Genomic DNA, 15,898 nt, shown 5'->3' on the forward strand with positions numbered 1-15,898 from the left:
TAAAAATATTTTTTATGTAAGACTTCTTTTGTTTTTATGATACAGTTTTTTGTATATGGTATTCATTACTTTTATTGATGTTTTAGTTGTCCCTGATGCAGCCCTTTGCTGGGGCAAAACATAGGGGCATTCCACTGTAAGATCATTGCTGAATAAAAGTTTCAAGAACACTGATACATGTATTCTGCTCTTTGAACTGCACTATGCCATCCCTTGGTACTGACTTTAGGGTCAGGATCTGGTAGTAATGGGACCACGATCTTTAGGTTTTGGATGGCTGTGGTAAATCTTTGCGCTGATTAGCAAAAATGGGTTTGTTGCCCAGTTGCAAGTTAGCTGCTCAGTGACTTAATAGACCTTGCTTATGTACAGTTTTCTTGTACTGGCTCCTTGCAGGCTGTTGGCTTTGGGACTTGTTTGGCAAGTAGTCTGGTCTTCTGGTGGACAGGGTTGTGTGGCACATGGTTTAGGCTGAGTGCTAGCAGCTCCCTGGTTAGTATGTCTCGATGTAGTTCCGCTTGCCTGTGTTTGTGTAATAGGGTTTTGCCCAAGTTGTGATAATGGCAAACTCTCCCCTTCATTACCCTGGGGTTCTATTCTGTTCAGCCTGGAGGACATTACTATAGGTGCCTGGCCTTTACAGAATTGTACCTGACCTCTGGGAAAGATTTGGTGGGATACCTGGGTCCTTTATATTGTCACCATCTTCCTTTCTTTAATAGTCAGTAGGTGTTGTAGTGTGCTCCTTCATAGCAGGTGGCTGTGAAAGTTCTTGATAAACTGGGCATGGAGACCAGGTCTTCTTCCTACCTTACAGCTTTGGTATGTCCCATTTCTTTGGGCTGGTCCAGTAGGATAATGAGGAAGGTAAAATGCGGTCTTACCTGCTAAATACCTTTCCTTGAATCCTGCTAGACCAGTCCAATACTCACTCAGGAAGACACTATTCTTTTTCCTTCTGGTATAATTTTTCGATAGGATGAACGGGTAGGACATCCCCTGTTTGTAGCCTATTACAGAACACTCCTCTATAAGGCAGCCCTACTAAGGGTATGGTAAAAGAAGGCATTTGATATACTGCCTTTCTACAGTACAACCAAAGTGGTTTACATATTATATGCAGGTAGTGGGCTCACAATCTAAGTTTTTGTATCTGGGGCGATGGAGAGTTAAGTGACTTGCCCAGGGTTACAAGGAGCTGAAGTGGGAATTAAAACCAGTTTGCCTGGTTCTCAGTCCACTGTGCTAACCATTAGGCTACTCCTCCATTTTGTTCCTATTTGTTCCTACTACATTCTGTAAGGACACTGCTCATGGTGCCCTTTAGGTTATTACACTGTGGAGTTCCTCTAGGCAGACACTCTGTAGCACTCCATTAAGAGACTTTGCTGTGTGGTGCCCTGCTAGAGGAATGATTACCGTGCTAAGGGACTGTTTTATGACACCCCATTAGTGGGTGGCTTATGGCGCTTTTCTGGGGGATGCTTGATGGCCTCACTACTACTACTACCGTGTTTCCCCGAAAATAAGACACTGTCTTATATTCATTTTTGCCCCCAAAAATGTGCTAGGTCTTATTTTCAGGGGCTGTCTTATTTTTCGGGGAAACATCAGGGTTGGATCGGGGTTGGCCCACCCGCCCTCCGTCGCTCGCGGAACTAACCTTAAACGTCTCCTTTCACCTTCGCAGCAAGCAGCAGCAGGGCAGACCTCTCCTTCCTTCTGTGCCCCGCCCTCGCCTGACATAACATCCGCAAGGGCGGGGCACAGAAGGAAGGAGAGGTCTGCCCTGCTGCTGCTTGCTGCGAAGGTGAAAGGAGGCGTTTAAGGTTAGTTCCGGGTGGGTGGAGGGGGGCCCGGCGACCTCAGGTGGGGGGGCTGCCTTGTCTGGCTCTCGGCGGCCCTGCTTTCAAACAAAAATTTGCTAGGTCTTACTTTCGGGGGAGGCCTTATATCTACCAATTCAGGAAAACCTCTACTAGGTCTTATTTTCGGGGGATGTTTTACTTTCGGGGAAACAGGGTACTACTACTTCACCATGCTAGAATGCTACCTTGCGGTGCTTCTTTGGTAGAGGCAACATAGAGCAATCTTCATAATTAGGTTCTGTGGAGCTCTATATGGTTCCACTGAGGTGCTGCTCACAGGTGCTATTCTAGATTGTTTAAATTGTTCTACAATACTCGTCTTATAAGATGGAGATTGAGACAGTTCGATATTGTGGATCTGCTTTGGCAATGGCATACTGGTGAATCCAGGTCTGCACCACTTCTTATGTTGGTGATGGCATCACTGAATGCCACCATCTGCTGGTTGGGGGACATAATCCACTTCCTTGGACTGGTCTGGTAGGATTCATGGAAAGGAAATTAGTAAGCAAGACCAAATTTCATCTTCTGTATTATTAATCTTAAGACACTTGGACATCTTGATTTCTTGAATTAAAGAAGGAATACAGTCATTTTTTTAAAAAAATTAAGAAGTGAGGGTGCCCAGGGAACCCATTCTGAACATCCCTAGAAGCAGAAATTGACATGAAAGAATCCTCCTATTTTGAGACCAGGAATTGAAACAAAAATCTCTGCTGTCTCCCCCCCAAGTGGAATGGGTTCAACTGCTCTGGCCTCTAAGAGGGAAGAGATTTAGGTAAATATTTTCTGATGTTGAGTTCGACCATGGTGCTCTAGAACAAGCATCAAATAGATGAAGTGTCTGTATCCCACATGATCTTTAGAACCCCATGGCCAACAAGTATAGAGGGGCCAATGGCTTGCAAAAAAAAAAAACCTCAGCTTTCCTCCTCCTGAAAGGCTGTCTAGCAGGACTATTGAAACCCTTGTTATTTTGGGGGGCAGTCAAACTTTGCTGAGGAGCAGGCTGAGATTTGTTGGCTTTCTGGAATGAGAAAGATTATTATAATAAATTTTATAAACAAACATCCTGTGTTTGACTGGAATGAAAGGCAGGAGGATACCTACACCTATGAGGGTAGCAGGTTCTCATTGGCCTCCCCCACATGTGTATCTCCTGAAGCAACTGGCAGCTGAATCAGAAATGGCCTGAGAAAAGGATTTAAAGGTTTTGCAGTGTTGCTTAATGAAGGAAGCTACCCCCTTAACCTTACCTCTTTAAAGATTTTCTCCATGGTAAAGAACATCAATGAACTTTATCTACACATCATATCTTAGGGCAGAAGCCCAAAGCCATGAATCTACAACCTCCAATGCTTGATGCTGTTTCAGAAAGAACTTAGGTTGCTCAAACTGCATGTTTTCCCTACAATCCTTCTCGTCATCCATTAGGGAACAGATATATTAAACTGTCATGAGAAAGAGACCAAAGAGTGACACTTGGAACCTTTGGCCCGTTATAGCAGGTTCAAGCTCCAAGAATCTAAGAGGCTTCTAAACCATATAGTTTCAGCCTTCTTTTTTGGTAGGATATACAAAGTAGAATGAGGATATCCAATATTTCTGCCCCAAGTTCCTCCTTTATCATCAACTTAAATGGAATAACCTTTACCATTTCTAGAACAAAATCAATTAAGGAGAGCTTGTCAGGTAGGATCGTCCTCCTTTCATGGTATGGAGCTGGACCTGACAGCAAGCCATTTAAGCCCTTCTCTTCAAAGGATCAAGAAGAGTGCTCAGATTCTAAAACAGAAAAGAAATCCAACATAGAAGTCTGAGGTCTGTAGCTGATTAGACCCCTGCACTTCTTCAGAAGTGAACCTTGAGTGTGGATATCTAGACACCAATAAGCTTTAGCACCCCAGTGAACGTTTGATGTACTGGAAATATTTATTGGTGTGACAGAGAATCCAAGGCTCTTCAAGGTGTCTGTGAATCTCTTCCAAGCAATGCATGGACTCTACTATTGGATAGAGCACACCCAGCATCAACAGATGCTGAAGGTGAATAATGCACTCCCAATGTCGATGCATCCCCAGCATGCGAGTGCAGCTTCTGGACCCTTGGAGACCAGTGCTGATGGACTGGTCTTAGAAGTGCCAAAGATCTTATGCTGTTCCTTCATGGCCAGGAAGCTCCCTCTTCGTCAACTGGGAGCAAAGGTACCAACAAAAGGGATTGTGATCAGGGCCAAGGATATGTGCTTCATGTATGGTCTTGCTGCACTGCCTACATTTTTTTAAACCATTAGGACTCTCCTTTGGTACATGGACACCAAAACAAACAGCAGCAGTGAAATCAAACAATCTGATTTTGTAAAAATAAAACTAGCTAGGCAAATGCAGAAGAAATTCAGTAAGAAAACTTGACTAGCGGAAATCAATGGGTTCCTTAACAGACCCACAAGACAGCCAACAGAAGAGAAAAACTTTATGAAAGAAAATATCTTCAGAGCATAGCTGGGATGTATCTTTACAGCTTTGCAGATGATTGAAGGAAGTCTCATGTGACAGCAATGAGTGGGGAATAATGTGCATGCAGAGTAGGGCTTCTCAAAAGCTTCTAGATACGAGTTGGGGAAACCTCCAGATATGGTTCCTCTGGGTAATGTCACCAATCTGTGAGGGCCTGATATCCTGTGTGCTCAGAGAATCCTTTCCCATCTGTCCCCACCCATGCTCTGAAGAAAAAGGGAAACCAATCCCTAAGGCCACATAAAAATACATATGGCATGAATTGTGGGACCCCTTCTCCCTGGCCTAAGAGAGAGATATGGCACAGGCTCTAGCCTACCTCTCTCCAGTTCTGCCTCCACCCTCTAGCAGCACTAGTTTCTTGTGCTCCCTCAGCAAGCAAGAAGCAGCTAATAGGAAAATGGGGAATTTGAAGGGGTAGGGGAGGAAAACAGACCAAGGGGCTGCTGGGAAAGAGAAGGAAAAGAAGGGATCCAACCCTCATGACTCTAGGACAAAAGATATAGCAGGGCCTAGAGGATCCTCTGTGCAAGTCTTCACAGGTATCAATTATATTAAGATACAGGGGCTACTACTTACTATGAAATGAATTTTGTTGACTCATATTCAGCCCAAAATTTAGCACCCCTTAGTGTTGTACTTGGACCTGCTCAAATCTACTTGACTTTGGCACACCAAGCAACAACCAGCTGAAAAGGCAGAAAACTATGCGTTCATGTCTCCACATATGTCTTTAATTACATCATCATCTTGCATTCTGAGACAAAAGACTGGTGAAATGGTAGCAATAAAACTATCAAATTCACTTTCAACTCTACAGTAAGAACATTTATTTCAACACTGTAAAAGACCACTTAAGCAAGATGATTTGATGTAACAATCAAAACCATCATAAACTATCAATTTTGTCTACATTGAATGCACTCAAATTTTTACATGAACATTTGTTGTTTAAGGAAAGAAAATTAGAAAGTAATGATAACAAAATACACAATGGCCCCTAAAATATATTCTTCACAGAAATAATCTTCCCTTTTTCAATCACCTACAACTTTTCTCTTCAGTTGTATTTGATGGTTCATCTTCTTTCACATTCAGCTCTTCTTGCTCTGCCATGTATTTCTGGAGAAAGAAAAATATCTTTCAATTTCTTCTAAGAATAAGGAAAGGAAATACATACTATATTGCCTATACAACAAAGTGTTAAAAAATGTTGCTTTATGCTCACACAAAAACTAGAAACTTGACTATTCCAGGTAACAAGGACAATGAATATCACGTGTTATGACCACATTAGATATGGGGGGGGGGGGGGGGGGGGAGAAAGACTTTGCTGCCCAACTTCAAATACAAGCAATGAGGCAATGGGTGTCAGCAGGTTGTCAGTTTCCATAAGGGAAAATTAGGTTCTTACCTTGGTAATTTTCTTTCCTTTAGTCATAGCAGATGAATCCATTACGAGTAGGTTGTGTCCATCAACCAGCAGGGGGAGATAGAGAACACTGAAAAACCATAGTGCCTCATGGCCAGCTAGCTCCATCTGCCTCTTCAGTATTTGAAGCTTCCAAAGCAGTGTAACACCGCAAAGCATAATAACATGAACTTTCCTCACAGTGGATGAACGCCCCAAAACTGGAGCTATAACTCAAAGGAGGGAATGAACTCATCCTCCTGAAGGGAATGAACTCATCCTCCTGTAACAGAACAGAAATCCTGAAGACTGTTTTCCAACTCCTCCCAATGAGGGAACGTATCTACAGGAAAAACTGAACATAAAAGTAACATGAATCACACACTGAACCACTGAGGGAGGGCTCATGGATTCATCTGCTATGACTAAAGGAAAAAAAATTACCAAGGTTAAGAACCTCATTTTCCCTTCCTTGTTATCAAGCAGACGAATCCATTACGAATGGGATGTATCAAAGCAATCCCTAGATAGGGTGGGAACAAGCCACACCAAGCGCCAGCACTTGTGCTCTAAAATGCGCGTCTCTCCTGGCAGCCACATCCAGCCTGTAATGTTGGGCAAAAGAGCTTCGAAGCCCAAGTAGCTGCACTACATATCTCTTGAAGAGAGAGTGCTCCAGTTTCAGCCCAAAAAGAGGAAATCGCTCTTGTGGAATGTGCCTTAAAGGCTTCAGGCGGAGGCCGGCCAGATAACAGATATGCTGAATAGATAGCTTCTTTGAGCCAACGGGCTATAGTGGCCTTAGACGCTGGAGACCCTCTGTGCGGACCTGACAAAATAACAAAAAGATGGTCAGAGGTCCTGAAGGCATTTGACATGCGCAGATATTGCAACAGAGCCCTTCGCACATCCAGAAGGTGCAACTGCCCATAGGCTTCTGGAAACTCCTCTTTAGAAAAGGAGGGCAGGAAAATAGGCTGGTTTAGGTGAAATGCTGAAACCACCTTAGGCATGAAGGAAGGCACCGTACGTACCATTACTCCGGACTCTGAGAATTGCAGAAATGGGTCTCGACAGGACAGCGCCTGGAGCTCAGATACCCGTCTCGCCGATGTCACGGCCACTTAAAAGACCATCTTTAAGGTCACATCCTTCTCCGAAGCTCGCCTAAGTGGCTCGAAGGGCGAACACTGGAGGGCCTTTAAAACTAACCCCAGGTTCCAGGCCGGACACAGAGCCCGCACGGGAGGACGGAGCCGAAGCACCCCTCTAAGAAACCATGTCACATCCAGGCAAGCAGCCAAAGGCCAGCGACCTTCCCTCGAAAACATGCTAAGGCTGCTGCTTGAACACGCAGGGAATTATAGGCCCAAGCCTTTTTGTAAACCATCCTGCAAGAAGTCAAGTATCGGCGAGACAGAAGCCCGCATGGGTGTGATCGCTTTAGAAGCGCACCAAGCCTCAAATTGGCGCCAAATTCTGGCATAAGCCACGGATGTGGAACGCTTGCGGGCCTGTAGGAGAGTGGAAATGACTACTGGAATATCCCTTATCTCTCAATTGCGCCCTCTCAATAGCCATGTCGTAAGACCAAAGCGGCAGGCGTTCTCCATAGTCACCGGGCCCTGTGACAACAGGTGCAGTACCAGAGGTAACGGCAGGGGATCCTCTACCAGCATCCGTCGGAGGTCCGCATACCACGGCGGAGGGAACACATACAGGAGGCCCCGAGACCAGGGTTGAGCCAAAGCATCCAACCCTGCCAAGCGAGGATCTCTTTGTCTGCTGTAGAAGCACGGGACTTTGGCATTTGTGCTTGACGCCATAAGATCCATTACAGGCTTTCCCGATTTGGCACATATCTGCAGGAATACTTCATCTGCAAGTTCCCACTCCGCTTGGTCGATTTGATTCCTGCTCAGATAATTGGCTTGTACGTTGCTCTGACCTGCAATATGAGCTGCTGACAGAAACTGCAGATGAAGCTCGGCCCAGTGGCAAATCTGCGCGGCCTGCGCTGCTAGTGCAATGCACTGAGTGCCTCCTTGGCGATTTATGTAGGCCACTGCTGTCGTGCTGTCCGACAGAACTCGGACAGTCAATCCTTCCAGGGTCAATTGAAAAGCCAGCAGCACCTGGAAAATCGCTTTCAACTCCAAACAATTGATGGACCACTCCGACCCCTTGGGTGTCCAAAGACCCTGGGCATGCCTTCCCCGCAATGTGCACCCCAGCCCTTCAGGCTGGCATCTGTTACCACCAGGCACCAATCGGGGAGCGCTAGCGGCATTCCTCGCCGCAGCATGCTGAGAGCCACCACTCCATATTGAGCCGGGCCGCAGGGAGCCATGTGAGTCTGCATTGATAATCCTGAGATATAGGAGACCACCGTTGAAGCAGGGAACACTGCAGCGGTCTCAGGTGCGCTCTCGCCCAAGGCACCACTTCCAAAGTGGCTGTCATCGACCCCAACAGCTGGACTATGTCCCAAGCTCGCGGGCGAGGCATCCTCAGGAGCAGACGGACCTGGTTCTAAAGCTTGCACTGCCTTTGCTCAGGTAGGAAGACCATCCCCGAGGCTGTGTTGAACCGGACCCCCAAATATTCTAGAGATTGAGAGGGGGTCAGGTGACTTTTTGCTATATTGACGACCCAGCCCAGAGACTGCAGTACTGAGACCACTCTGGCTGTAACCTGATGACTCTCTTCTGCAGAGTCTGCTCTGATGAGCTAGTCGTCTAGGTACGGGTGAAACCAGATACCCTCTCACCTGAGAAAAGCAGCTACTACCACCATTACCTTGGAAAAGGTTCGGGGAGCTATGGCGAGGCCAAAAGGCAAGGCCTGAAACTGGAAATGTTTTCCCATCACCACAAAATGCAGAAACCTCTGGTGCGGGGGCCAAATTGGTGTGTGCAAGTAAGCTTCTTTCCGGTCCAGAGACGTGAGAAACTCTCCTGGCTGTACCACCGCTATGACAGGGCGCAGGTTTTCCATGTGAAAATGCCGCACGTTCAGAGACTTGTTGACTTCTTTGAAGTCTAGGATAGGCTGAAAAGACCCTCCTTTTTGCGGCACCATGAAGTAAATGGAGTAACGGCCAGAGCCGCATTCGGCGGGAGGCACGGGGGAAACTGCCCCTATGTGAATCAAGCCTTGCAAGGTCTCCTCTACCGCCGCCCGTTTGGCGGCAGAACCGCATCGGGACTCCACAAACACGTCTCTTATCGGGGCATTAAATTCTATTCTACAGCCTTCTCTGATCAGGTCCAAGACCCACTGATCTGATGTAATCTTTGCCCACTCCTCGAGAAAGAGGAAAAGTCGTCTTCCTATCACAGGAATCGAGAAGGGGGCCGGTGCACCATCACTGAGAGGGTCGCCCTTGAACTCCAGGTCTTGAGCCTGCTGCTGCGGAACGTTTGTCCGAGCGAAAGAAGTTCCTCTGCTGAAAACGGCCATGTGAAGTGAACCCAATAAGGATAGGCCTGAAATTTCAAAGGACCATTTCATAGCTGCCTCCAGGCGAAAGTCCTGCATGTCCTTCAGGGCAACTCCTCCTTCCACTGGGAGGGTAGTTTTCTTTGTCACAGCCGTGACTAGGGCATCCACTTTAGGCACTGCTAGGCACGCCAAATGCTCCTCACTTAGAAGGTATAATTGCCCCATAGCCCTGGCGACTTTCAAAGGCCCTTCGGGGTCAGCCCATTGAGCCGTGATAAGCTCTTGGATGGAGTCATGCAAAGGAAAGGCTCGAGCAGGCTTCTTAGTACTTGCCATCCTCGGATTACCGGAGAAGGTCTCAGTACTCCCAGGATCTTCTATAGAGATGACCTGCAAGGCATCAGTAATAAGCGCTGGCAGCTCATCGCGGTGGAAAATCCTCACCGCGGAAGGATCATCTGGATCTGGCAGCAATCCTGCACCTTCTTCTGGCTCTCCAGACCACGAAGGCCTGCCAGACCCCTCAGAGTCCTCACATCACAGGGGGGGGGGGGGGGGGGGGGATGGGTGCACCACTCTCTGAAGGGGAATCCACCCTTCTGCGCTTGTCTTGCGGCCATGTCAGGGGAAAATGTGCCTGACGGTAATCCAAGGCCAGACTCCACTGGAGGGGTTACAGAAAGCAGGGCCACAGGGGACCCCTGCAGAAGAGCTCAATTTGAGTAGCCATCCGGTTCAGTTGAGGAACAGCCTCCCGTTCTCACAGTTATTGCGACTGAGATGCATCTGCACTGATATGTCACCTTTTAAGTATCAAGCTCAGAGTCTAATGTCTGATTTAGCAGACAGGGGCTATCCTGAATATGTTTTTAAAAAAAGCCTATCGAAGGGCTAAATATAACAGAGATCTTCTTCTGACAAGCACAACCAAAAGAGCAACAGATGATAACGTGTTTACCAACGAAAGTAGCCCCCATCTAGCGCGGTTAGTTAGGAATAGATGGGAGATCATGCAATCTACTCCCCGCATTCCACAATACTAATTTACGCATCGCGTTCTCAAGAGGAAATAATTTTAAAGAGATTATTAGTCCTGCTGATGTTAGACTGACTACGAAGAGGAATGAAAAACAACTTTGTGGTCACTTTAAGTGTGGCCTTTGTCAAATTTGTCCTAATACCTTACAAATCAAAGAGTTCTTTAATCACAGAACGAATAGCGTTCCAGTTGTCCCTGCAATAAAACCTATATTGGGATGACTACTAGACCGCTGAAAACAAGAATTCTGGAGCATAGATCAAAGATCAGGAGATCCAACCGTAAGGAACCATTAGTAGAACACTGTATCATCAACAATCACAGATTTGAAGACCTTCGATGTTTTGCTATTGATAAAGATCTATCCAACAGAGGCGGGGATCGAAAATTAACATTACAAAGGAGGGAGGCGAGGTGGATTTTTGATTTGAACACATTGGAACCCAATGGACTTAACAGTTCCATTGATTGGCACATTTTCTATTAGTCATCAGATCCTTTAATGAATGAATCTATTTAAAACAGCTGTTTAACCGACTACGCTGAAGCACCATTTTGAGATTTTGAGCGCTTCCGTGAGCAGTGAGTTTCTCCGTGGGTTGTATTCCTTTGTGCTGATTTTGTCTTCTGATTATAATTTTTCATTACCATTTTGTTGATTTTTTTCAGACCTTCAGCATCATATTGAGGCACTCCGTTCCTGATGAAGCCGTGTTTCGGGTGAAACGGTGGTCCCCGTTGAACATTGATTAAAGAGTGCTCTATCACACAGCACAAGCTAAGTGCAATTTTATTCCTTTTGATGCTGTTGACTTGAGAGGGTTACGGTCCCAAAGTTTGAGAGGGCTACGGTTCCAAAGTGGTACAGAAGCCATTTAAATATATACAAGAGAAAATATATTCTGACATTGTGGAGTTTTTTGTGCTCTATGATAGAAACTAAGCGTGTGCTACGGATAAAAGATTGCTGATTTGTAACCACGCTTTAAACTTTTGGCAGACTGCCTCTGGTTTCTGAGGGCTTTTTCTCCACATTAGAATATAAGCACTACTCACTTAAGAGTCTTGTTATCTAGAGTGCTGTTTGTCATAGTATTAGGTTACATAATTTCACTCTAGACTTTTACTGCATTTACTTAAAAATATGGATGTATCAGTGTACAGGGGAGAAAGGACTATAATAATGGTTAAATTATGACAAACATGCACAATATGTACAGTGGTGGAAATAAGTATTTGATCCCTTGCTGATTTTGTAAGTTTGCCCACTGACAAAGACATGAGCAGCCCATAATTGAAGGGTAGGTTATTGGTAACAGTGAGAGATAGCACATCACAAATTAAATCCGGAAAATCACATTGTGGAAAGTATATGAATTTATTTGCATTCTGCAGAGGGAAATAAGTATTTAATCCCTCTGGCAAACAAGACCTAATACTTGGTGGCAAAACCCTTGTTGGCAAGCACAGCGGTCAGACGTCTTCTGTAGTTGATGATGAGGTTTGCACACATGTCAGGAGGAATTTTGGTCCACTCCTCTTTGCAGATCATCTCTAAATCATTAAGAGTTCTGGGCTGTCGCTTGGCAACTCGCAGCTTCAGCTCCCTCCATAAGTTTTCAATGGGATTAAGGTCTGGTGACTGGCTAGGCCACTCCATGACCCTAATGTGCTTCTTCCTGAGCCACTCCTTTGTTGCCTTGGCTGTATGTTTTGGGTCATTGTCGTGCTGGAAGACCCAGCCACGACCCATTTTTAAGGCCCTGGCGGAGGGAAGGAGGTTGTCACTCAGAATTGTACGGTACATGGCCCCATCCATTCTCCCATTGATGCGGTGAAGTAGTCCTGTGCCCTTAGCAGAGAAACACCCCCAAAACATAACATTTCCACCTCCATGCTTGACAGTGGGGACGGTGTTCTTTGGGTCATAGGCAGCATTTCTCTTCCTCCAAACACGGCGAGTTGAGTTCATGCTAAAGAGCTCAATTTTTGTCTCATCTGACCACAGCACCTTCTCCCAATCACTCTCGGCATCATCCAGGTGTTCACTGGCAAACTTCAGACGGGCCGTCACATGTGCCTTCCGGAGCAGGGGGACCTTGCGGGCACTGCAGGATTGCAATCCGTTATGTCGTAATGTGTTACCAATGGTTTTCATGGTGACAGTGGTCCCAGCTGCCTTGAGATCATTGACAAGTTCCCCCCTTGTAGTTGTAGGCTGATTTCTAACCTTCCTCATGATCAAGGATACCCCACGAGGTGAGATTTTGCGTGGAGCCCCAGATCTTTGTCGATTGACAGTCATTTTGTACTTCTTCCATTTTCTTACTATGGCACCAACAGTTGTCTCCTTCTCGCCCAGCGTCTTACTGATGGTTTTGTAGCCCATTCCAGCCTTGTGCAGGTGTATGATCTTGTCCCTGACATCCTTAGACAGCTCCTTGCTCTTGGCCATTTTGTAGAGGTTAGAGTCTGACTGATTCACTGAGTCTGTGGACAGGTATCTTTCATACAGGTGACCATTGCCGACAGCTGTCTGTCATGCAGGTAACGAGTTGATTTGGAGCATCTACCTGGTCTGTAGGGGCCAGATCTCTTACTGGTTGGTGGGGGATCAAATACTTATTTCCCTCTGCAGAATGCAAATAAATTCATATACTTTCCACAATGTGATTTTCCGGATTTAATTTGTGATGTGCTATCTCTCACTGTTACCAATAACCTACCCTTCAATTATGGGCTGCTCATGTCTTTGTCAGTGGGCAAACTTACAAAATCAGCAAGGGATCAAATACTTATTTCCACCACTGTAAATATTGTGCACAGGATTTTTCAGGATTTGGAAATTGTGTGTAGAATTTTAAAAAACATTTATGCAGAATTATGGCATGAGTAATTACACCATGCCCCTTTTTCAGAGATATGGCTTGCAGAACAATACCAGTAACTCTAGATAAGTTTCCATCAATGATCCATTAAAAAGGAAAGAGTGCCGGCTTCATTTTTTTAATACTGGCTATGCTTCTATATGTGTTAGTAAAATCCTGATTCTGGCCACCACCCCATCACAGTTTTGCTACCTTGAAATTAAATGTGTTCACCCCAAAGGTCTTCTGCTTGAAGCAATCTACTCCCTTAAATTTCTTCCCAAATGCTTAAGTACCCTTTTTGCATGGAAGCCTTGCTGCCAAACTCTTGACCACATCTCAGTTTATCATTCTGCCTACTGCCTCATTGCTTTTTCTCCTATTTTCAACAGTTCTCTTGTTCTTTTGAGCTACAGCGATGAGATAAAAACAATTTTTGCCAGCCTTCTGATCACCCCTATTACTGCATATAATACCCACACTGAATAGTCTATGATCTTCAAACAAAATCTAATATTAAACAAACTGAGTAACCGCAACAGTTTTTACATTCTGAACCCAGTATCGTCCATGTGAAAAATTATCCTCCCCTAAAGTTAAAACTGGTTAAATCATTTGTTTCGTTTGGAGAAAGGAAACTTATCTTCCTTTCGTATTACAAGCAACTTTCCTATGTCCTGTGATCTGAGCTGGGTCTATATCTTTGTCTTATCCTCCTTCTGGAAAGCAAAAACAAACAAACAAAAAAAAGCCTACAGCAACCTACATCAACTGGACCACCAAAGCCAGAAACTGCATAGTGAATAGCTACTATCTGAGTTTATTTAATTTATGTTCTGCCTAAATACTAGTTGAAATTTTATTTTAAATATGTAACTAGCTTTAAGATGCTGATTCTGTTGAAACAAAAGTTTCCTTAACCCCCACTGCATTAAACCTTCATGAAATTCACACAAATGTGAAGTACAGTCATTTGACTTTCTAGTACTGGAATCCTTAGATCTGAGGCCTGGTCTGAAATTACAATCTTCTAACAGTCTCTGTTCTCTCGTACCTGTTGACTTACAACCTTTAGCCTGCAGTGCCAACTGGTAAATCTTGCTGATCCACAGGGCTTTTTAGGCCTGTAGGTTCACCCAGTAAAATCTACCTAAGGTGCATTTGACATCAAGACTGTGACTTGGCCCAGCAGACTAGGAGACCTCTGGAATTCCAGAAGTGTGTGGGAAAGGGAATTGATAATCTCCAACAAACAAAGAGAAGACAAAGGTTCAAGAGGTCAAATACTTATCAGTGGAAGAGTGGCCTAGTGGTTAGAGCACCGGTCTTGCAATCCAGAGGTGGCTGGTTCAAATCCCGCTGCTGCTCCCTATGATCTTGGGCAAGTCACTTAACCCTCCATTGCCTCAGGTACAAACTTAGATTGTAAGCCCTCCTGGGACAGAGAAATATCCAGTGTACCTGAACGTAACTCACCTTGAGCTACTACTGAAAAAGGTGTGAGCAAAATCTAAATAAATAAATACCTAAACCACCATCATCTCACTGCAATGCCCAAGCTACCCCTCAGCATCCCGGAAAATCCACTGGTACCGCAGGTCTGGTGAATGTCAGATCAGTCGCTAAAAATCTTTAGTGATTCATGTCATCTGTGAATAGCATCTAGACATTTTAGAAATAAGTCAGACCTGGCTTGATGAAACTGGGAGTTCACCACTGGTTGAACTATGCCCAACAGGTTTCAACATCGACCAAGACCAGAAAGATGGGGGAAAGGAGTAGCAGTCCTGATTTGGGACACAAATCACACTGCACAGAATCATCATCCCCCAGCTAAATGAATTAGAATCCCTGTTAATCCAGCTACAAGAGGAGAAATCAATCTGGCAGCTCACAGTATACAGAGTTCCTTGTAACGCATCTATGTAAGTACTCCTTGATCTGATTACAGACCTTGAAATCACCCTAGCCTGGTAATCCTGGGAAACAGCGAAGATACTTACCTTTAGCAGGTATTCTCTGAGGACAGCAGGCTGACTGTTCTCACATGTGGGTAGACATCCGCGGCAGCCCAGGAATTGGCATTTTGCAAGCAAAATATAAAAAAGTTTTGCCAGAGTCTCCTGGCCCGTCATGTGAGCGTGTTCCCTCAGTTAAATAAAAAAGCATAAAAAGAAGCCAATAACTCCAAAGGGGAGGTGGGCGGGTTTATGAGAACAATCAGCCTGCTGTCCTTGGAGAATACCTGCTACAGGTAAATATTCTCCGAGGACAGCAGGCTGATTGTTCTCACATGTGGGTCGACATCCGCGGCGGCCCAGGAAACGGTAATTTTATAAGCAAAAAATATGTATACATAAAAAGTTTTACCAGAGTCTTTGGTGCGCGAATCGCGCATGACTTCCCGCCCGTCGTGCGAGTGTGTACCTTCAGTCAAATCAAAAAGCAAACAAATAAATAACTCCAAAGGGGAGGTGGGCGGGTTTGTGAAAACAGTCGGCCTGCTGTCCTCAGAGAATACCTGCAACAGGTAAGTATCTTCGCTTTTACAAGCAGGCTGCTTGTTGTGGGCATCCCTAGCAACCAGGCTCACTCAAAACAATGAACACTGGTCAACTGGGCCTCGCAACGGCAAGGATGTAACAAAGATTCACCTGAAACTATAAACAACTAGAGTGCAGCCTGGAACAGAACAAAAATGGGTCTAGGGGGGTGGAGATGGATTCTAAACCCCAAACAGATTCTGCAGCACT

At 45.2% G+C, this 15,898-nt stretch overlaps 1 protein-coding gene across 1 annotated transcript in view; it reads right to left on the minus strand.

Moving 5' to 3' along the window:
* Positions 1-2,943: 2,943 nt before the first annotated feature.
* ZNF638 (zinc finger protein 638) overlaps positions 2,944-15,898 on the minus strand; it is a 426,212-nt gene continuing 413,257 nt past the window's right edge. The window contains exon 25 of the mRNA XM_030192174.1: positions 2,944-5,506. Within this exon, the coding sequence (XP_030048034.1) occupies positions 5,463-5,506 (44 nt within the window). The 3' untranslated portion in view covers positions 2,944-5,462. The remainder of the gene's footprint in view (positions 5,507-15,898) is intronic.

The sequence above is a fragment of the Microcaecilia unicolor genome, chromosome 2, assembly GCF_901765095.1.
Source record: "Microcaecilia unicolor chromosome 2, aMicUni1.1, whole genome shotgun sequence".
NCBI lineage: Eukaryota > Metazoa > Chordata > Amphibia > Gymnophiona > Siphonopidae > Microcaecilia > Microcaecilia unicolor.